The sequence below is a fragment of the Gopherus flavomarginatus genome, chromosome 7 (assembly GCF_025201925.1).
Source record: "Gopherus flavomarginatus isolate rGopFla2 chromosome 7, rGopFla2.mat.asm, whole genome shotgun sequence".
NCBI lineage: Eukaryota > Metazoa > Chordata > Testudines > Testudinidae > Gopherus > Gopherus flavomarginatus.
In genome coordinates this window covers 37,606,907-37,628,261 of record NC_066623.1, presented here as the reverse complement: position 1 = coordinate 37,628,261, position 21,355 = coordinate 37,606,907, and the positions used below count along the sequence as shown (strand labels likewise).

The following is a 21,355-nucleotide window of genomic DNA, read 5'->3' as shown; positions in this document are numbered from 1 at the left end:
GAGGAGTTACTGTATTGAAATATGTACATGATGATTTTGTTAGGAACAACAGCAGCTAATATAATAACAATTATAAAAATCAAGCCAAGTAACTAACATGTAGCTAATGAAAATACCAACTTGTTAATATGAAAGTCTGAATCTATACTGAACTCAACTTTAGTGTTCAGTGGTTCCCTTAATATGTTATAATTTTAATAACAACAATAAAGAAATGGTAACAATTATTAACTGACAAAATCATCTGCACAACTAGACAAACCAAGGAAAGAAGATGTAGTACAAACAAACTACACCATTTCCTCTCCCACAAGAGAGAAAAAAAAAGGATGGATGAGAAAGAGTCACTTAGAGCGGTGGTTCTCAACCAGGGGGTCTTCCAGTTACATCAATTAATCTAGATATTTGCCTAGTTTTGCAACAGGCTACATAAAAAGCACTAGTGAAGTCAGTACAAACTAAAATTTCATACAAACAATTACTTGTTTATACTGCTCTATATACTATACACTGAAATGTAAGCACAATATTTATATTCCAATTAATTTATTTTAAAATTATATGGTAAAAATGAGAAAGGAAGCAATTTGTCAGTAAGAATGAGCTGTGGCACTTTTTATTTTTGTGTCTGATTTTGTAAGCAAGTAGTTTTTTCAGTGTGGTGAAACTTGCGGGTAGGCAAGACAATCAGATTCCTGAAAGGGGTACAATAGTCTGGAAAGGTTGAGAGCCACTGACTTAGAGGTGCAAACAGTATTTTTCAGACCTCCTGGACCCATCTCTGTGTAGCATCAGGCAGATCATCCTGGAGTCTAGATCAGCAATCTGGGTGAGGAGTCAGGGATGTCAATCAAGCTTTTAATTGAGGCCTTGATGCAGCAAGGGATAAAAGGGAAAGTCCTTTCATGGACTGAGAATGGCTAAAAGACAGGGAACAAAGGGTAGGAATTAATGGTAAATTCTCAGAATGGAGAGGGGTAACTAGTGGTGTTCCCCAAGGGTCAATCCTATTCAATTTATTAATAAATGATCTGGAGAAAGGGGTAAACAGTGAGGTGGCAAAGTTTGCAGATGATACTAAACTACTCAAGATAGTTAAGACCAAAGCAGATTGTGAAGAACTTCAAAAAGATCTCACAAAACTAAGTGATTGGGCAACAAAATGGCAAATGAAATTTAATGTGGATAAATGTTAAGTAATCCACATTGGAAAAAATAACCCCAACTATACATACAATATGATGGAGGCTAATTTAGCTACAACGAGTCAGGAAAAAGATCTTGGCGTCATCGTGGATAGTTCTCTGAAGATGTCCACGCAGTGTGCAGAGGCGGTCAAAAAAGCAAACAAGATGTTAGGAATCATTAAAAAGGGGATAGAGAATAAGACTGAGAATATATTATTGCCCTTATATAAATCCATGGTACACCCACATCTCGAATACTGTGTACAGATGTGGTCTCCTCACCTCAAAAAAGATATTCTAGCACTAGAAAAGGTTCAGAAAAGGGCAACTAAAATGATTAGGGGTTTGCAGAGGGTCCCATACGAAGAAAGATTAAAAAGGCTAGGCCTCTTCAGCTTGGAAGAGAGGAGACTAAGGGGGGATATGATAGAGGTATATAAAATCATGAGTGATGTTGAGACAGTGGATAAGGAAAAGTTATTTATTTACTTATTCCCATAAATATAAGAACTAGGGGGTCACCAAATGAAATTAATAGGTAGCAGGTTTAAACAAATAAAAGGAAGTTCTTTTTCACACAGTGCACAGTCAACTTGTGGAACTCCTTACTTGAGGAGGTTGTGAAGGCTGGGACTATAACAATGTTTAAAAGAGAACTGGATAAATTCACGGTGGCTAAGTCCATAAATGGCTATTAGCCAGGATGGGTAAGGAATAGTGTCCCTAGCCTCTGTTCGTCAGAGGATGGAGATGGATGGCAGGAGAGAGATCACTTGATCATTGCCTGTTAGGTCCATTCCCTCTGGGGCACCTGGCATTGGCCACTGTTGGTAGACAGACACTGGGCTAGATGGACCTTTGGTCTGACCCGGTATGGCCGTTCTTATGTTCTTATAAGGCACTTAAGACATGTGTAACTTTAACTGCTGACGGTCTCGCTGCTGTGCCCATAGCCCGCTCACTGGCTCCCCAGTTCTGTCACGCTGACCAGGCAGCAGGCTCTGAGGGCAGGGAAGGGCAAAGTGTGGGCAGCGGCCTCGGACGCGGTTACTACGCATGCCCGTCTCTTCCGCGCATGCTCAGTGCAGGGAATTTCCGGGGTGGGTGGGAGACGGGAGTACGGCGGCCGGGCGCTGCGGTGACCATGGCTGATGACATCGCGGAGCTGGACGAGGCGCTGCGGCGCCAGGCGGACACGGTGCGGCGGCTGAAGCAGGAGAAGGCCAGTCCGGAAGAGGTGAGCCCGGCCCGGCCCCGCGGCTCCCTGGCCGGGCTGTAGCGCCCCCTCCCGCCCCTACGCGCCTCTCCGGGGGGGGTGGCTTGGGGCTCGGGCCTGCCGGGACCGGGGAAGCAGGATGCCCGGAGCGGGGCCGGGAAGCAGGATGTCCGAGCTGGGCCGGGGTGAATGCCCGGAGCGTGCGCGGGGAAGGGGAAAGGGCCGGGGAGGGGGGCGTGGAAGCGGGGTGTCCGGGGCGGGGAAGCCCAGCTGCCTCCCCTGGGTTGTGCTGTTCATCTGCCACCCTGTCTGTACCCAGGTGGCTGAGCAGGTGGCGAAGCTGCTGGAGCTGAAGGCGCAGCTGGGCACAGATGAGGGGAAACACAAGTTTGTCCTTAAGACCCCAAAGGTAAGTTCCCCTGCCACAGATCCTGAGACTGTGACAGGCAGCCCCTCTTCACTTCTCCTCTCCCTCTGGTGGTGGACAGCCTGCTTTGGTCCCCACAGTGCATAGCTCAGATGCACCTGCCTGGAGGAATGAGCTGCAGCCTAGCCTGGCCCAGGGCCAGTATGTTACCAGGGTGCAGGGCTTGAAGGTAGGGGCATCTGAACCTCAAAGGCTCCAGCCACAGTTGTCTGACAAAGGCTCCGTGTGCGCTTACAAAGGTACCAAGTGGCATGGAAACCTGAGACTCAGGCGTATAAACAGCCAGGCCTGGAGCAGTGAGAACGGGAGGCCCAGGAAAGCATGCTTTCATTCCACTTTCTATAGCCACTGCAAGCTCTACCAATGGAGTCCCTGTCCATCTGAGAAACCTACAGTTAAATAAATTCATCTTGAACCCCCTACCCAACCCCCACCTATTTATACCCTCCTCACTCCACTGAAGATGCACATAAACACAGCTAGAGGAAGAAGTTAGCTTTGCAAGTTCTTAAAAGGTTCGACAAGTGGTGGCATCACTGGGAGTGTTAGTGTAGACAGGGCTCTGGCTCACTGCTAGCAGTGTAAGAACCATGTTGTTTGACCATTTTGTGAATATGACACAGTGGTAAAATCACTTACAATTTCTGGTGGAACTGTGCTGAGGATGATGGCACTGGAACTTTAGGAGAAATTTCAGTGTAGACAAGGTATCTTCCTTCCTTTTACCTTATCTGCAGGTCATCTTCCATAAGAGCTTTGTGTGCATGATCTTTGTGGCCCCCAGGCCTTCACATGCTTCTCTTTAGAATATATGTCTTTTAAAAGGACTATACACCTAAACAGTATTATGTAGATAGATTAATAACATATAAGAACATGAGAATGGCTATACTGGGTCAGACCAAAGGTCAATCTAGCCCAGTATCCTGTCTTCCAACAGTGGCCAATGCCAAGTGCCCCAGAGGGAATGAACAGAACAGGTAAATCATCAAGTGATCCATTCACTGTCGCACATTCCCAGCTTCTGGCAAAACAGAGGCTAGGGACACCATCCCTGCCCATCCTGGCTAATAGCCATTGATGGACAAATCCTCCATTAATTTACCTAGCTCTTTTTTGAACCCTGTTATAGTCTTGGCCTTCAAAATGAATGAAGGGCCAAAAGATCATAGACTCAGTGCATTGAAAAACAATTGTTTTACTATCAACCACAAGCTTATCTTCCTTATTCCAGCACCCTGCTCTGTTTTTGTCTCCCATTCTCTTTTTCTCTAGTAGGATTCAAAAAAAGTGTGGCCATTCTCATGGGTAATGAGAATATCCACATGTTGCATCCAAAAACAACAACAAAAATACCCCCAAAATAACATAGATTTAAATCCTCAAGCTTTGGGACATAAGCCAACCACAAACTGACTAGAATTAGGAAGAATGTCCTCTGTGGACAAGTTATTCCATACCATAGTTGTCCATTTTGGGGTTTCTTGCACCTTTTAAAGCACCCATTACTGAACTGATCTGGGAGAGTACTTCCTGTAATCCTTTGTGAGCTGTTTGGGGCAAAGTCCTGCTCTTTTGTTTATGTAGTGCCAAATACACTGGCACAATCCAAATAATTGTTCTCCCAGGCAGATGATCTGCAGGGGACAGTTTCTCTATTGATCTAGATTGTATGATGGCATGTTCTCATGGGCTGTTCCAAGTCAAAGCAGCTAGACTTCACTGAACAGGCTGGGAACTGCGCTGGGAGGGGCAATTTCAAAGATGCCCTTAGTGTTCTCAGCCAAGTCTGTGAAACACCCGGCCACCAGCAACTCCCATCTGCAAACAGAACACAAAACTAAAAGCTTGTCTGCACACAGAACTTGCATTAGTTTAGAAACCCATAATTGGTTTAAACAGTGCAGCTTTTGTGTGTATCCCAGCCCTACCTTTCCAGAAATCCCTCACTGTCTTGCCTACTATGACCACACTTTACTATGCATTAAAGAGAAACTATCTCCACTGCTGATAAATAAATAATTTAACCCTGTGCCTTCGAGATAGATGAATTTCTTAGACTTCAGGGCTTCCTCCTGATAGTTAACAAAGTGCAGGGTTTTATCCTGGTTTTCATAAATCCCAGAAGAGCAGGTGTAACTAACAGCAGACTGAGTGAGCACACATGCACTGCAAGGGACACCCCATATGGCAGGTAATGCTGCCACCTTGCCCTGCATGGAGCCTGTATAGTTTCCCTAAGTCAGTGGTTCTCAGTCTTTTTAGGCTCAGAACCCATTTGTAAATGTTTATGGCCTGTCAAAACGCAGTAAATAGTCTGGGGATGCAGGCCCTGGGGTGATTTTGGTTGGATCCCAGGAGGGTTGGGTCCTGCCCGGCACTCTCCCCACAGTAATAGTTCCTGCAGCTCCTGTGCTGTGGGTCTAGCTGGGTGTGGCTCTTTGCTCTGGGTGTTGCAAACTGCAGGGTTGCAGCACGGTTCAGGTTTGGCCCTGCTCCCTGATTGTACCAAATTTGGGTGAGTGGAGTTGCGACCTAGTTCACGGGATTGCTGTGTCACTCAGTCAAATATGGCCTACTCGGACTCCAGTTATTATGACAGCTGGGCCAAACCTGAGTGGCGCTGCGACCCAAGAGACTGCATTGCCTGGGGCAGGGAATCAAACCCAGCCGGCCCCGTGGGACGGAGCCACAGGAACTGCCACGTGACCCTTTGAAACACTCTGGCAACCCAGTTTTGTGTCTCGACCCACGGATTGAAAAACCGTAGACCATGCTGCCTGTCTTCATTGACTTGCTCCTTTTTGACCAGAGATCATGCTGGCTGCTCAGCAGAGGAGCTGATAACTGAAGGCATCTGTCTCAAAGGGCACTTGTGGCCATCCAAGCTCAATCAGCGGTTGCCTGGGCAACGGTGCCTATCTAGCTGTGAACTGATCTGGGGTCTTCAGAAAAATGAAGGGAACCCAAAGGCCAGCCCAGAGTGGCTGTGAGAGGACTGTGACTAACCTGTGATCTTTGGGGCATAGTGGTAATAAGTAACCCTGGTGACCAGTTTGCATCAGTTACGTCTTTAAGGCTATTCACCAGGGGAAGAGCTAGAAAACTTTTCTTTAAAATATTGCTCTTCCAGGGCAATCACAGCTGTGAGCCTCAAACCTCATGCCCCCTGCAAAAGCCAGCTCCTCCCTCAAGTAATGAGTACAGGCAAGGATGTTATGTGGCATTTTCCCTGGAGCAGCCAGACCATTTACAGTGGTTGCCACATCTGGTGAAGGAACCAGGAAGCTAACAGCTCTGGTTTCCCAGCCTTGTAGCTGATGTTAGATATCTGCTTGATGATGGATCTTGCTGCTGGGGCAGTAACCAACAGTTCTTAAAGTACAGTCCCTGGAATAGGGACTGTCATTTTCTTTGTCCTGTGGGGCCCTGAGCATGCTGAGACTGGCCAAATAGGACATAGGTCAGTCAGTTTTAATCTGCTGTAGATGTTTTTCTCTGTAGAATTTTACAGAAACTCAGGAATTTTGTCTGTTTCAGGTTCCTTTAAATATGTCCCCAATTTCAATGGTAATAAGGTAGCTTCCATTAGCACTCAATTCAAGTAAATGAGGGAAGTTAGCATTGCTTAGGGCAGGGGTTCATTGCACCGCGACCCCCTTCTGACAACAAAAATTATTACACGACCCCAGGAGCGGGGACCAAATCCTGAGGCCAGCTGCCCCAGGTGGCCAGGCCAAAGCCTGAGCCCTACCGTCCTGGGCTGGGGAGCCAAACTCAAAGCCCAAGAGCTCTAGCCCAGGCAGGGAGCCTGTAACCTGAACCCTGCCACCCAGGCCTGAAGTCCTTGGGCTTTGGCTTCAGTCCCAGGCAGTCGGGCTTGGGCTTCAGCCCCAGGCCCCAACAAGTCTGAGCCAGCCCTGGCGACCCCATTAAAATGGGGTTGCAACCCACTTTGGGGTCCCGACCCACAGTTTGAGAACTGCTGGCTTAGAGCTATAGTTTGCTCAAATAGCAGTGATAAATGTGGTGTAAATGGCTGAATAGATCTGTAGGCTCAAAGGCTGTGCCACTGTACACATGGCACAATCTTCAGGCAGTCTCCTGCTGTTACAGTGGCCTTGGCAGCAGCTGGAGCACTAGTGCAGTGTCTTTATCACTGTAAAAGCTGGCAGCTAGCCTACACTAGCTCTACTGCGCGTCCTAGCCTCAGGGGTGCCACGCTGGTGCTAGACCAGTGACAGGATAATTGCAAAAAAATTGCTGGTGTGGCTAGGGCTAGAGACATCACAAGCGGTCACTAGAAACTTTTAATTTAAAAAAATGGAAATGTCTGTTTCTAGAGATTTTTGGTGTCAGGTGAGATGCAATATCTGGGATGGCTAGCAGCAGGGCATGCCACCTGCATATGTGTCTGCCTTCTTCTAGAAGGACCCATCCTTATGGCCATGGGAGTTCAATCTTGGGCCTTGTCATTTTTTGGCCTCTGCTGAGAATAGCAGCAAGGGCGTAATTAATGCCATTTGTGATAGTAGTGTGTGTGATGTGGACATCTGTCCACTAGGCACTAGACAGAGACTCCTCAACTCATTCCACAAAGACCACTAAGCAACCTATGGATGGTAATGAATGTGGGCTGCATTTGAATCCATGACTAGTAGGTGAAAGGCTGGATAACCTGATCCCTTGATCCATCTTGCTCCTGTGCTCCAAATTTTAGCTAAAATAAAAAAAAGTAACTAGTAAGACCGCAAAAGTGGAAGAAAGTCTCTAGTTATTTAAAATTTGAGACAATTCTCAGCTTCTCAAGATCTGAAAAAATGTTAGCTGCTGCCTCCCAGTTTCTCTGCCTGAATGACGTCTCAGTGCAGTAAACATAACATTAAAAGTCGGTCTTCCTTTTCTGGCCCACAGAATCATACATCATTTAATATTGTGTGCCCCCCGTTCTCTCCCTGACACCACATATGACTATCAGTAGAAGTGGCAAAGCCAGTAACTGCCATGTGAGAATAAGGTCTGAATTTATTAATACTCAGCCATAGCGGCTTTTGGCTGTCTGGAGGGAATGATTCAGTGATTCTAACAAAGAAGAAATGGAATGAGAAATCTCATCCCCTTCACATAGCAAAGGTGCACTCAGGAGACAAGTATCAGGCCCTCTGGTCTTGCTGAAATGTCCAATTTCTGTGTCCAAAGGAATTCTTAGATTAAAACACCTATAAGCTTGATGCTTTACTCCTACATTTCGAAAGCTCCTCTGTCGTCTCAGCCTTATCCTCTAGTTGGGTTATTTTACCAGACACTGACTCAGAAGAATCTTCCTTTCTTTGGTGCCTCTCTAAACTGTGAGCTCTTCAAGGCAGGGACCTTGCCTTTATACGTGTCTATAAAGGGACAAGCATGCTATTGGTTCTGTAGAAGTAATTGAATCCAAACTGGATTCTCCACCATCTGGCTCCCATTAGCTGTGTGCTACCCAGCAGCTGTATAAGTAGCCAGGTCCCTTCTGGGCAGCATCTTACATGGCTTTCATCTGCATTTTGAGAGATCCTTGGACCATCTCTTTCTTCTCTGGGCTGGAGCTTTTGCTTTGGGTTAATTCCCTTTCACTAGGTATATTGATGCTGTTCCCTGTTGTGTATCCCTGTATTTCTGGCTTCGTAAGTATTTTAGACACGACACACCTAGTCCACCACTTCTTCCTTTGTGCATGGAAGAAGCAAAATGTACCCATCCATGTTAATGTTCATCTGGGCAGAATCATTCCACTAGCTCAGGCTATGGTTCTCTGCTCTTCTTCTCACCCACTTCCCTTTCATTTGGGGACTCAGGGCACCCGGGACTACAGCCCCAAGCAGATGGCCATCCGGGAGAAAGTCTTCGACATCATTATCGGCACCTTCAAGCGCCATGGAGCTGAGGTCATCGACACCCCTGTGTTTGAGCTGAAGGTGAGTGCAGGAGCTGTGAGGTAACATCTGGGAGGGGGTGGCTGTGCTGGTTAAGGCACTGACCCGTGAATTGGACATGATCCCCAGGCCTGTAGCTGTTTGCCTCTTGAAATCTTTGGGTGCATTTTAAAGTATGGTAGCTGCGTTAGTCATAGCTTGAAGGGCAGCTGCCCAGACTAAAGCCTCAGTGTGAGCAGCGCCCATTAAAAGTGAGAGCCTTCTGTAGTAAAGCTGTGGTTTAAAGGTTGCACCCTTGGCTTATCACGTGGATATGGGGCATCTCCTTGCTTCCTCACTGACCCTCTTGTTGCAGCTTTGTGCTCCTAGGCTTTGTCTCTTCTCACCTGAGATGTCATCTCTCTGTTTCATCTAGGAAACTCTGACGGGAAAGTATGGGGAGGACTCGAAGCTCATCTATGACCTGAAAGACCAGGGGGGAGAGCTGTTGTCTCTTCGCTATGACCTGACTGTATCCTGCCACAGTTCCTGCTCCTGGCATTCCGATTTCATCCTACACAGTACATTCACTGATGGGCAGTATCATGTGGAGGCCTCGAGGGAGATGGGGAGACCCTCAGTGATGGGGGCAGTCATGCAACAGGGCCCAATGGGAAGAGCACAGGTCTGGGAATAGAGACCTGGGTTCTGTTCCCAGCTATGCCAGACTCTGTGACTCACTGTACTCAGCTGTTTTAACTGTCATTCTCCCCTTCATGTAACACAAGAACCAGGGATCACCCAATGAAATTATTAGGCAGCAGGTTTAAAACAAACATAAGGCAGTACGTCTTTACACAACGCTCAGTCAGTCTGTGGAACTCATTCCCATGGGATGTTATTAAGGCCAAAACTATGCTTGGGTTCAAAAAGGAACTAGGTAAGTTCATGAAGGACAGGTCCATCGGTGCCTGTTAGCCAAGATGGTCAGGGACACAATCCCATGCTCTGAGTGTCCTTAATCCTCTGACTACCAGAAACTGGGACTGGATGATGGGAGAATGGATCACTTGATAAATTGCCCTGTTCTGTTTATTCCCTCTGACACATCTGCTGCTGGCCATTGTCAGAAGACAGGAGGCTAGGTTAGATGGAACCATTGGTCTGACCCAGTATGGCCATTCTTATGGGGGTTAATGAAGCTGTGATGCCTTCATGAAGCAGAATGTCTGATAGTAGTAATTGCTGCAGGGCTGTCTCCTTTTCTTCCCTTTGGCTTCAGTGATTGAGGCGGTGATCATGAGTGCCTCTTAGCTGTTTCTCCTGGAGAAGGGTGTGTACCCTACTGAGCCTGGATAACAGGGGAGGGGTTAACCAGACTTTTACCTGCACAGTGATAACTGGGCTGGTTAGACACACAATAGAAATGAGGCATAACACCCTTTGCTACTGTATGCAGAGAAGTTGGGTGATCCTGTCCATACCAAACCCCCCTCGGAAGGGCTGGGTGGCTCTTGTCCTGGACCTTCCGAGCCATAGGAGAGTCTTCTTACGTTCTACCCTTAACCCTTTGTGCTCAGGTGCCCTTTGCTCGTTATTTGGCAATGAACAAAATCACCAACATTAAGCGCTACCACATTGCCAAAGTTTACAGACGGGATAATCCAGCCATGACGAGGGGCCGGTACAGGGAGTTCTACCAGTGTGTGAGTACCGGCAGCCTGAGTGCTCTCCATGCCATGGGGAGCTGTGTGTCTGGGCCCAGGGTTCCCCAGGAACTCAGTCAAGGTGGACCTATATGTGTGACTACAGTGCTGGCTCAAAGCACAAGGAAGTGGACAGGGAGGAAGAGAACCCCCATTTGTGTCTAGGGTCTGGGTGCCACATGGGAAGCTGGATATCTGGGGACCCTGGTTGCTACTGGGCTCCCCCAGTTGTTACACTGCCCAGATTTTCACTGCTTGTGCTTGTGCCCCAGGATTTTGACATTGCCGGACAGTTTGACCCCATGATTCCTGATGCTGAGTGTCTGAAGATTGTACATGAGATCCTGAGCGGGCTGCAGATTGGAGACTTCCTGATTAAGGTAAAACCAGAGCCAGGTGCCAGTGCTGGTTTCTCTACACGATGATGTGAAGTGAAGAACATTCTCCTTGCTTTCTGCTTCTTCCTGGTCTCAGCCCGACAGCACCTTCACTCTCTGTAATGCACAGTGGAGATTGATCCAGAACCCCTAGTGTCCGTGGCATCTCTTTTCTATGCACTTGTCATAAGCAGATGGTTAAGGGTTAATGCCTCTTTTACCTGTAAAGGGTTAAAAAGTTCACCTAGCCTAGCTAACACCTGACCAGAGAAACCAATGGGGGAACAAGATGTTTCAAACCAAAGGAGGGAAGTTTTTCCTTTGTTCAGAGTTTCAGTTTCAGCCGGAGTGAAAAAGATCAAGGAACCAGCCTCTTATCAGAGTAGTAAGTCTTAGAAAGGGATAAAGAGGTTTATGTTTATTTTCTTTGTAACTTGTCTTGGTACCATTAGGGAATTATCAAAATTGGGTATTTGAGTATTTTTCTGTGTAACTAAATTTGTGCCCGGGGAACATCCTCTGTGTTTGGAATCTGCTGTCTGTGAGAGTAGCTGGTATGCTAATCTCTCCCGGAGGGTTTTCTTTTACCTTTCTTTTCTTTAATTAAAAGCCTTTTCTTAATACCTGATTTTTTTTCCTTGTTTTTAGATCCAAGGGGGTTGGATCTGGATCCACCAGGAGTTGGGGGGAGAAAGGAGGGGGGATGGTTAATTTCTCCTTGTTTTAAGATCCAAGGGGTTTGGATCTGTCTTCACCAGGGAATTGGTGATGGAGTCTCTCAAGGCTGCCCAGAGAGGGAAAGGTTTTGGGGGGAAAGGGAGCGATCCAGACACTGAAAATTCTGGATGGTGGCAGCGATACCAGATCTAAGCCAGTAACTAAGCTTAGAAGTGTCCATGCAGGTCCCCACATCTGTACCCTAAAGTTCTTCTTCGAGTGATTGCTCACATCCATTCCAGTTAGGTGTGCGCGCCGCGCGTGCACGTTCGTCGGAAACTTTTTACCCTAGCAACTCCAGTGGGCCGGCAGGTCGCCCCCTGGAGTGGCGCCGCCATGGCGCCCAATATATATCCCTGCCGGCCCACCCGCTCCTCAGTTCCTTCTTACCGCCGTGTCGGTCGTTGGAACTGTGGAGCGCGGCATAGCTGTCCTCCACGTCCCTAGCTCTCCTTGTTATCTATCGTTTATCTCTAGCACTATTGTAGTTGTTAATTAGATTGTTAAGTGTAGATAGTAGTAGTTAAGTTAAGTAGTTTGTAAATAGTTCTTCGCTGGGGGCTTAGCCCTTCCCGGCACCCGGCACCAGGCTCATGCCTGGTTCGCCGGGCTTCAAGCAGTGTGCGGCCTGCAAGAAGCCCATGCCTACCAGCGATCCCCACGACGCGTGCCTGAAGTGCCTGGGGGAATCGCACAGATCCGACAAGTGCCGCATCTGCAAGGCTTTTAAGCCAAGGACAAAGAAGGAGAGGGATCAAAGGCTCCGGACTCTCCTTATGGAGGCGGCACTTGACCCGGCGGCTTCGCAGGCCGTGATCTCGGCACCGGCACCGGATTGCACCGGCACCGAGAAGACTCCCCGGCACCGACCTTCTCCGGCACCGGGGACAGAGCCTAGGCCGTCGAAGTCTATTACTCCGGCCAGGCAGACCCGACTGGAGCGCCCGGCCTTAACATCGGCCGCGGCGCCGCCGGCACCGTCGACTCCGGGCCCGGCGGGTCCGTCGAGTCCGGTGCCGCCAAGCTCCCCCATGACATCTGGGGTTGAGATAGTGGTGCCATCCACACCGGAGACCTTCGCCTCGGCACGGGACCTCATAGCCATGACTGAGCCCACTCAGCTGCCACCCCCGGTACCTCCGGTGCGGGTCGTGTCCAGAGGCAAGCCTATGATGTCGGCACCGTCTTGGGACTCACGTTCTCGATCCAGGTCCCGACGTCACGGTCGCTCCAGATCCCGCCACCGCTCGCAGTCCCGGCACCGCTCCCCTCAGCGGTACCGGTCGCACTCGCGGCGCCGGTCGACATCAAGACGATCGCGGTCGGACTCCAGCCGCCGATACCGGCACCGCGATTCCAGGAGCCGATCCAGACATTACTCGCCGCACCGGTCGACCTCCCGGCACCGAGCTGGTGGCAGGTCCCAGTCCCGGTCGACCTCCCGGCACCGAGCTGGTGGCAGGTCCCGATCCCGGCACCGAAGCAGCGCCCGGTACCGGTCCAGATCCCGGCACCGTGACAGAACCCGGTCCCGGTCCCGGCACCGATATGACTCCCGGCACCGGTCTCCGGCACCGAGAAGATCGTCCATGCCGGCCCGCGCAGACCCTTACCATCCAGGGTCCGCCCCGCCATGGCCCTCTAGACAGCCGTCCGTATCTTCGCAAACGGACAGCGGGTATGCGCTGGGCACCGACCGGCAGGCGGCGCTGTTCAGCGATCCGCCACAGCAGGACCAAGGCCCGCAACAATGGGGATTCTGGACACCCTGGGCATACCATCAGGCCCAGGGCCCCCAACAGCTCCCTGCTAGGCCGGCGACTGCGGAGCGCAGGGCACCTGAAGCCTCGTTGTCTCGCCCCCCTCCCTCCCCGGATGGGGAGGAAGGGTCCAAGCATCAAGACTCCGCGTTGGCTCCTGAGGCAGAGGCGAGGGCCGAAGGAGACCCGCCGTTAGACACTCTCTTGCCGGGGGTCTCCTCATCCTCCTCCCCGGATGAAGCGGTGGCTGGTACCTCCTCCAACAGCCCCCCCCCCCCCCGCTGGACCTCAGGGCGCACCAAGACCTCCTCAGGCAAGTAGCTCAAAATCTGAGTCTGCAAGCCGAGGAGGTCTCGGAGATAGAGGATCCAATCGTTACCATCCTCTCGGCAGACGCTCCCACCAGAGTCGCCCTACCATTCATACGAACCATCCAGGCCAACGCCAACACCATCTGGCAGTCTCCGGCCTCCATTCCTCCTACTGCGAAGGGCGTTGAGAGGAAGTACATGGCTCCTTCTAAGGGCTACGAGTACCTCCATGTGCACCCGACTCCGTGTTCCCTGGTGGTTCAATCAGTGAACGATAAGGAGCGTCACGGCCAGGAGGCTCCAGCCCCCAAATCCAGGGAGGCCAGGCGGATGGACCTCCTCGGCCGTAAGGTGTACTCGGCTGGGGCGCTGCAGCTCAGGATCTCCAACCAGCAAGCCCTGCTGAGCAGATACGCCTTCAACTCCTGGGTGGCAGCAGACAAATTCAAGGAGCTGCTGCCACAAGATGCTCGCCAAGAGTTTACGGCCATCTTGGAGGAAGGCAAGAAGGTCGCACGCACGTCCTTGCAAGCCTCTTTGGACGCTGCAGACTCGGCTGCCCGTACCCTCGCGTCGGGTGTAACAATGCGTCGCATCTCCTGGCTGCAGGTTTCTGGCCTTCCGCCGGAGCTCCAGCACACTATACAGGACTTTCCTTTCGAAGGCCAGGGCTTGTTCTCGGAAAAGACAGACCCCAGACTCAAGAGTCTGAAAGACAACCGAGTCATCATGCGGTCACTCGGGATGCACACACCCGTGACGCAACGCAGACCCTTCCGGCCGCAGCAACAACAACAGCGCAGGCCGTATCCCCAGTTCCGCCAGCGGCAGGACCTTAACAGGCGCCGCGGCAGGAACGGAAGGCGCAGGCACTCGGGGAACCAAGGGGGGCAGAACCAAGGCTCCTCTAAGCCCCCGCCTGGACCTAAGCCTTCATTTTGAAGGTGCGCCCGAGGGCGCAGTAACAGTTTCCCCAATGGATCCTTCCCCCCCGTTTTCCAACCGCCTTTCGTTTTTCCTCCCAGCGTGGTCCCTAATAACATCAGACCGCTGGGTCTTAAGCACGGTGCAGTCGGGATACCGCCTGCAGTTTGTTTCATTTCCTCCTTCCCGCCCCCCTTCCTCGTCCCTCTTCAGGGACCCCTCTCACGAGCAATTCCTTCGACAGGAGGTGCAGACGCTCCTCGGCAAAGGAGCTATAGAGGCGGTGCCGGAGAACGAGAAGGGCAAGGGGTTTTATTCCCGCTACTTTCTGATCCCCAAGGCCAAGGGGGGCCTCAGGCCTATCCTCGACCTGCGAGAGCTCAACAAGTACCTGGTGAAGTTGAAGTTCCGCATGGTATCCCTGGGGACCATTATCCCATCCCTGGATCCGGGAGACTGGTACGCCGCCCTCGACATGCAGGACGCGTATTTTCACATTGCCATCTGGCCACGTCACAGACGTTTCCTTCGCTTCGTTGTGGGGCCTCTTCATTATCAATTTGCAGTCCTCCCATTTGGCCTGTCCACGGCCCCGAGGGTGTTTACGAAATGCATGGCAGTTGTTGTGGCGCAGCTTCGGCGCAGTCGTATCCACGTGTTTCCGTATCTGGACGATTGGTTGATTCGGGGCACGTCGGAACAACAAGTCTGCAGCCATGTCCGCGTGATCACCGACATGTTCGCCACTCTGGGCCTCTTGGTAAACACGGACAAGTCCACCCTGGTTCCCACACAAAGGGTGGAATTCATCGGGGCCGTCCTGGACGCCACTGTGGGCAGGGCCTTGCTGCCATTGCAGCGGTTCCAGGCCTTGTCGGCGATCGTGCAACGGCTGCGGACAGCCCCCTTAACGTCAGTGCGGACATGTCTAACCCTGTTAGGCCACATGGCGGCTTGTACCTTTGTGACCGATTACGCTCGGCTCCGCATGAGGCCCCTCCAGTTGTGGCTCATCAGTCATTACAGACCGACAAGACAGCCGATAGATATGTTAATCACAATCCCCCAGAGGGTATTAGATTCCCTCGGCTGGTGGCTAGACCAGTCAGTGTTATGTGCGGGTCTCCCCTTCCACCCACCTCAGCCCTCGGTGTCCCTAACAACGGATGCCTCGGATCTCGGCTGGGGGGCCCACCTAGGGACCCTGAGGACGCAGGGCCTGTGGTCCCAGGAGGAGGTGGGGCTACACATCAACATGCGGGAGTTGAGAGCGGTCCGTCTTGCTTGTCAAACGTTCTGTCATCAGCTTCAGGGTCGCTGTGTCGCGGTGTTCACCGACCACACGACGACCATGTATTATATCAACAAGCAAGGCGGCACCAGATCTTCCTCCCTGTGCCACGAGGCGATACGACTCTGGGACTTTTGTGTAGCCCACTCCATTCACCTCATGGCTTCCTTCCTCCCCGGAGTACGGAACACGCTGGCGGATCGATTGAGCAGATCCTTCCTGTCACACGAGTGGTCCCTTCGCCCAGACGTCGCCCTCTCCATCTTCCGGAGGTGGGGTTATCCCCGGGTGGACCTCTTCGCGTCCAAGGGGAACAGGAAGTGCCAAGCGTTCTGCTCCTTTCAGGGCAGGGAGCCCGGGTCGATAGCGGATGCCTTCCTCATCCAGTGGTCGACCCACCTGTACTATGCGTTTCCCCCATTCCCTCTGGTCCACAGGGTCCTTCTGAAGGTGCGCAGGGACAGGGCTCACGTGATCATGGTAGCCCCGGCATGGCCCAGACAGCACTGGTACCCCATGCTGCTGGACCTGACCATAGCCGACCCAGTTCCCCTGCCCCTTCATCCGGACCTGATTACCCAGGAGCACGGGACCCTCTGTCACCCGGACCTGCAGTCGCTGCACCTAGCGGCGTGGCTCCTGCGTGGCTGACTGGCTCTGAGCTGCGCTGCTCCACGCCGGTGAGGGAGGTGCTCTTGGGCAGCAGGAAGCCGTCCACAAGAGCGACATATTTGGCCAAATGGAAACGCTTCTCCTGTTGGTGCGTGGAGAGAAATCTCCGCCCTTTGGAAGTTTCGGTAGCCGACATCTTAGACTACATTTGGTCCCTCAAAGGGCAAGGTCTGGCCATATCGTCGTTGCGAGTCCACCTAGCAGCTATCTCCACCTTTCACCCGGGTGCGGATGGTCGCTCTGTTTTTTCTCACCCGACGGTGTCTAGATTCCTTAAGGGGCTGGAACGTTTATACCCTAACGTCCGTCCCCCTGCTCCAACCTGGGATCTTAACCTGGTGTTGTCCCGGCTCATGGGGCCCCCCTTTGAGCCGTTAGCTACTTGCTCCCTGCTTTACCTCTCTTGGAAGACGGCCTTTCTAGTAGCTATCACCTCAGCTAGAAGGGTGTCGGAACTCCGGGCTCTTGTGGTAGACCCCCCATATACGGTCTTCCACAAAGACAAGGTGCAGCTGAGACCACACCCTGCTTTTCTCCCCAAGGTGGTCTCAGCCTTCCACGTCAACCAAGAGATATTCCTCCCGGTTTTTTTCCCGAAACCTCACTCCTCAGGCAGGGAGCAGCAGCAGCTCCACTCGCTTGATGTCCATAGGGCTCTCGCGTTCTACGTGGAGAGGACCAAGCCCTTCCGCAAATCCCCCCAGCTTTTCGTGGCACTAGCGGACCGCATGAAAGGGCTTCCTATCTCCTCCCAGAGGTTATCCTCTTGGGTAACGTCCTGCATCAGGACCTGCTATGACTTGGCCCATGTCCCTACGGGCCGGGTGACTGCGCATTCTACCAGGGCGCAGGCGTCGTCGCTGGCTTTCCTCGCCCGTGTGCCCATCCAGGAAATCTGTCGGGCAGCGACCTGGTCATCGGTCCACACCTTTGCTTCCCACTACGCCCTGGTCCAGCAGTCAAGAGACGACGCAGCCTTCGGATCTGCAGTGCTCCATGCCGCGACTTCTCACTCCGACCCCACCGCCTAGGTATGGCTTGGGATTCACCTAACTGGAATGGATGTGAGCAATCACTCGAAGAAGAAAAGACGGTTACTCACCTTTGTAACTGTTGTTCTTCGAGATGTGTTGCTCACATCCATTCCACACCCGCCCTCCTTCCCCACTGTCGGAGTCGCCGGCAAGAAGGAACCGAGGAGCGGGTGGGCCGGCAGGGATATATATTGGGCGCCATGGCGGCGCCACTCCAGGGGGCGACCTGCCGGCCCACTGGAGTTGCTAGGGTAAAAAGTTTCCGACGAACGTGCACGCGCGGTGCGCACACCTAACTGGAATGGATGTGAGCAACACATCTCGAAGAACAACAGTTACAAAGGTGAGTAACCGTCTTTTCAGAGTGGGGAAGGAACCTTGACAGCACTGTTTATGCTAGAAAAACTACCAGGTTGACACTGGCTGTCACCCGGCAACCACCATCTCAAGCTGCTCTTCAGAAGGGAGTTCTGGGGCGGACAGGGTCACCCAACTTCTCTGCCTGTTGTAGTAAAGGACGTTATGCCTCATTTCTGTTACATGTCTAATGTGCTTTGCTCCAGGAGGTGTAGAACTTGTCATGTTTTGGTGGGTGGAGTGAGACAGCAGCTCTCAAATCCGGCTCAGGCAACAGGGCGACTGCTATGTTGGGCACCCAGTGCTAAAAAAAAGGGGTCCGGTAGTATTCGTCTCCTTCCCCAGGGCTTCTCATTCTCATGGTGAGGTCCTGCGTGTTGCATCTTGAGTCTGCAAGCTCCACACCTTCACCCTCGTACTGATGACCTTCATCCCTGCTCCCTTTTGAGACTCCATCACCTCCTCCAGGGAATCTGTCCCTGGGCAGAGCCCCTGCTGCGCAACAAGAGACCAACCCCCGGCCCATGTGTTGTAGTACACAGCACATACTGCTGTGCAGACGCAGCCTCTCTTATAGTCTACCTTGAACAAATGGGGGCAATGGGACCTGAGGAAATTAGAGGTAGCTAGGGTGTTAAAAAGGGACCAGGTGCCCCGAGACAGCAATGGGAGTAGTGTTGTTGGGAGAACCTTGGAGGCAACTAAGGCCCCCTGTGAGTTCGTAGACCTGGCAAGACACTGCTGGGCTCTGTGGATCAGTTGGAGGGGTGGAAGCCAGCCCCGGCTGCAGACTTGTTGCTGGGGTATCCCTATCTGGTTATGATGGGGGCTATCTGTGTTGTTGGACCACCCCAGGGGGAGCTGCCAGGGACTGCCAGACTGGATCTGACCCAAAGTCCATCTAATCCAGTATCTTCTCTGACAGTGGCAGCAGCTGGTGCTTCTGAGGAAGGGGCAAGAATCCCCTTGATGGACAATTACGGAATAACCTACCCACAGGGAAAGCTGCTTGCCCTGACCTTCATCAGCCAGTGATTGGTTTATGCCCTGACATAGGAGGATTTAGAATGCTCCAAAAATTTGTTCCCTCCCTTGTGTAACTGCAGGGTGTGCCTATTTTCCGTATAAACATCTGATTGCTTTTTTAATCCTGCTAAATGGTTGGCCTATTTACATCTTGTAGCGGTGAGTTCCACAGCTTAATTATGCATTGTGCAATTTAAAAATCCCTTGAGTTCTTGGTGTAAGTGGATGTCCCGCTATTGCGTATTCTGAGAGAAAGTGACTAGAAGTGCCCAATTTGCCTCCACTCTATACTTCATTAAAGATTAGTTCTCTGTCATGTACTCTTATATACAAAGCTGGTGCCTTGTTAGTTAAAGTTAAGAACAGCTTTCTGTTTAAATGATGATTCTGTCAGAGGTGAGCAAACTGTGGCCCACAGGCCACATCCGCCCCGCGGGACCCTCCTGCTCGGCCTTTAAGCTCCCGGCCAGGGAGGCTAGTCCCCAGCCCCTCCCCTGCTGTCCCCTCTCCCCTGCAGCCTCAGCTCGCGGTGCTGCCAGCACTCTGGGCAGCATGGCTGTGAGAGCCGCTGGCCTGCCCCAGTGCTCTAGACTGTGTTGCGGTGTGGCTGGTTCCGGCCAGGCTGCATGGCTGCCAGTCTTGGTGCTCTGAGTGGCATGGTAAGGGGGCATGGAGCGAGGGGGTTGGATAAGGGGTAGGGAGTTCCGGGAGGCAGTCAGGGGACAGGGAGAAGGGGGCAGATGGATGGGGCGGAGGTCGGGGGGGCAATCGGGATGAGGAACAGGGAGGGTTGGATAGGCGTGGGAGTCCTGGGGGCCTGTCAGGGGGCAAGGATGTGGATGGGGGACAGGGAGCAGGAGGGGTTGGATGGGTCGAGAGTTCTGGCAGTCAAGGGGTGGGAAGTGTGAGGAGGTGGGTAGGGGCCAAGCTGTTTGGGGAGGCACAGCCTTCTCTACCCGGCCCTCCATACAGTTTCAGAACCCTGATGTGGCCCTTGGGCCAAAAAGTTTGGCCACCCCTCCTCTGTGTGCTCTAAAGTTACTTAGATATACCTTGAGTTTTGATGTGCTTCATGGGGTAGAGTTATTGGTCCAAATTTGGGGTCATTTGAACAAGGGGTTCTGAAGATACAGCCCCTCCTGGCCAGCCTCTTCCCCCCCCTCCCCAAAAAAACAAAAAAACAGCTTTTCTCATAATTGAGAGATTTTTAACAGCATTTTTTGTGCACAGATCTGTGGCTCAAACCTGGGCTCTGATCCTGTCACAGAGGTCCCTAATGCTGGACATCTGACCCAGCATGGAACCCACTGTCCCTTTGGGGGAGTGAAATTGAGAACAACATTTGTGAGAGAGCTTAGCTTTTAAGTTAGACATATGCCTAACTATTCCTAAGCCTCACAAAGTATATGGCAGGGGCACACAGGAATGACAGCCACCACGTGGTTTAGTGGTTAGAATAATGGACTTGGACTCAATAAACCAGGGTTCTATTTTTGGTGCTGCAACAGGCTGCTCAGTGACGTTGCCCAAGTCCCAGCATTGCTCTGTTCCTCAGTGTCCCCATAGGGATAATGCTGTTTCCTTTCTTGGTAAAGTGCTTTGAGATCTGATGGAGAGCATCTCAACTGCAAATCTATATGATAATTACAGCTGCTCCATAATGAACACTAACTCCTACCAACAACATTTTTCTGTTTAAAAGAAAAAAAAAAAAAGCAACAGGAAATTCACTGACAAGAAATTTGGTTAAAGCAGAGTTAAGGTTGCTGAGTGACAGCTCGTGCTTAGCAAAATTCAAACTTGTGAAAACCATGAAATAGAGTGTTATGGTACACGCCCACACAACCATATCTCTGCCTTCTTGGAGCAGAGTGCCCATGTGCCATAACACATACTTGCCCTCTGCCTTTGCATTGTACTGAAAAGGAACTGCCTACGTTTGCCCCACATAGCTCCACAGAAAAAACACTACAGCTGCTAAATTTTACACCTGCCTTCATTTTTAGGCACACAATGCCATCTAATACTACCACTTTCTACTGTACTTTCCCTTACCCTTTATTAAACCCACAGACAAGGTTCATCTTACTTCGGCCTAACTGCTAGACTGACAATCCCAGGGGCAAGAAGACTCCTGCACCCTGCTCCACCTCATTTCAGTGTCACATTGCATGAGTATCTCCCAAGATAGACATGCACCTCTTTCCTTTGATCACATGCGCAGGTCAGGGAGAGGGGCTCTCACATACCCTTAGAGGGGCACCCCTCAGCCCCCAATAGCTTCATATCTCAGTCATGGCTCTTCCAATCTGCTTCAGCTAATCCCTCCACCATTCAATGCAGTGAAATCTAAGGCAGTGAAAGCAGCTGGAGTGCATGCAGCTAATTCCAAGGGGCTGTTACCAGCTGCAGGGGGGCAGAATGAAGGAGGTCTGGGTATTTACCTTATCTCTGTATTT

At 51.4% G+C, this 21,355-nt stretch overlaps 1 protein-coding gene across 1 annotated transcript in view; it reads left to right on the top strand.

The window, feature by feature from the left end:
* Positions 1-2,279: 2,279 nt before the first annotated feature.
* HARS1 (histidyl-tRNA synthetase 1) overlaps positions 2,280-21,355 on the top strand; it is a 31,196-nt gene continuing 12,120 nt past the window's right edge. Inside the window, exons 1-6 of the mRNA XM_050962487.1 lie at positions 2,280-2,424; positions 2,723-2,812; positions 8,665-8,784; positions 9,158-9,253; positions 10,302-10,427; positions 10,700-10,807. Coding sequence (XP_050818444.1) covers positions 2,332-2,424; positions 2,723-2,812; positions 8,665-8,784; positions 9,158-9,253; positions 10,302-10,427; positions 10,700-10,807 — 633 coding nt within the window. The 5' untranslated portion in view covers positions 2,280-2,331. The remainder of the gene's footprint in view (positions 2,425-2,722; positions 2,813-8,664; positions 8,785-9,157; positions 9,254-10,301; positions 10,428-10,699; positions 10,808-21,355) is intronic.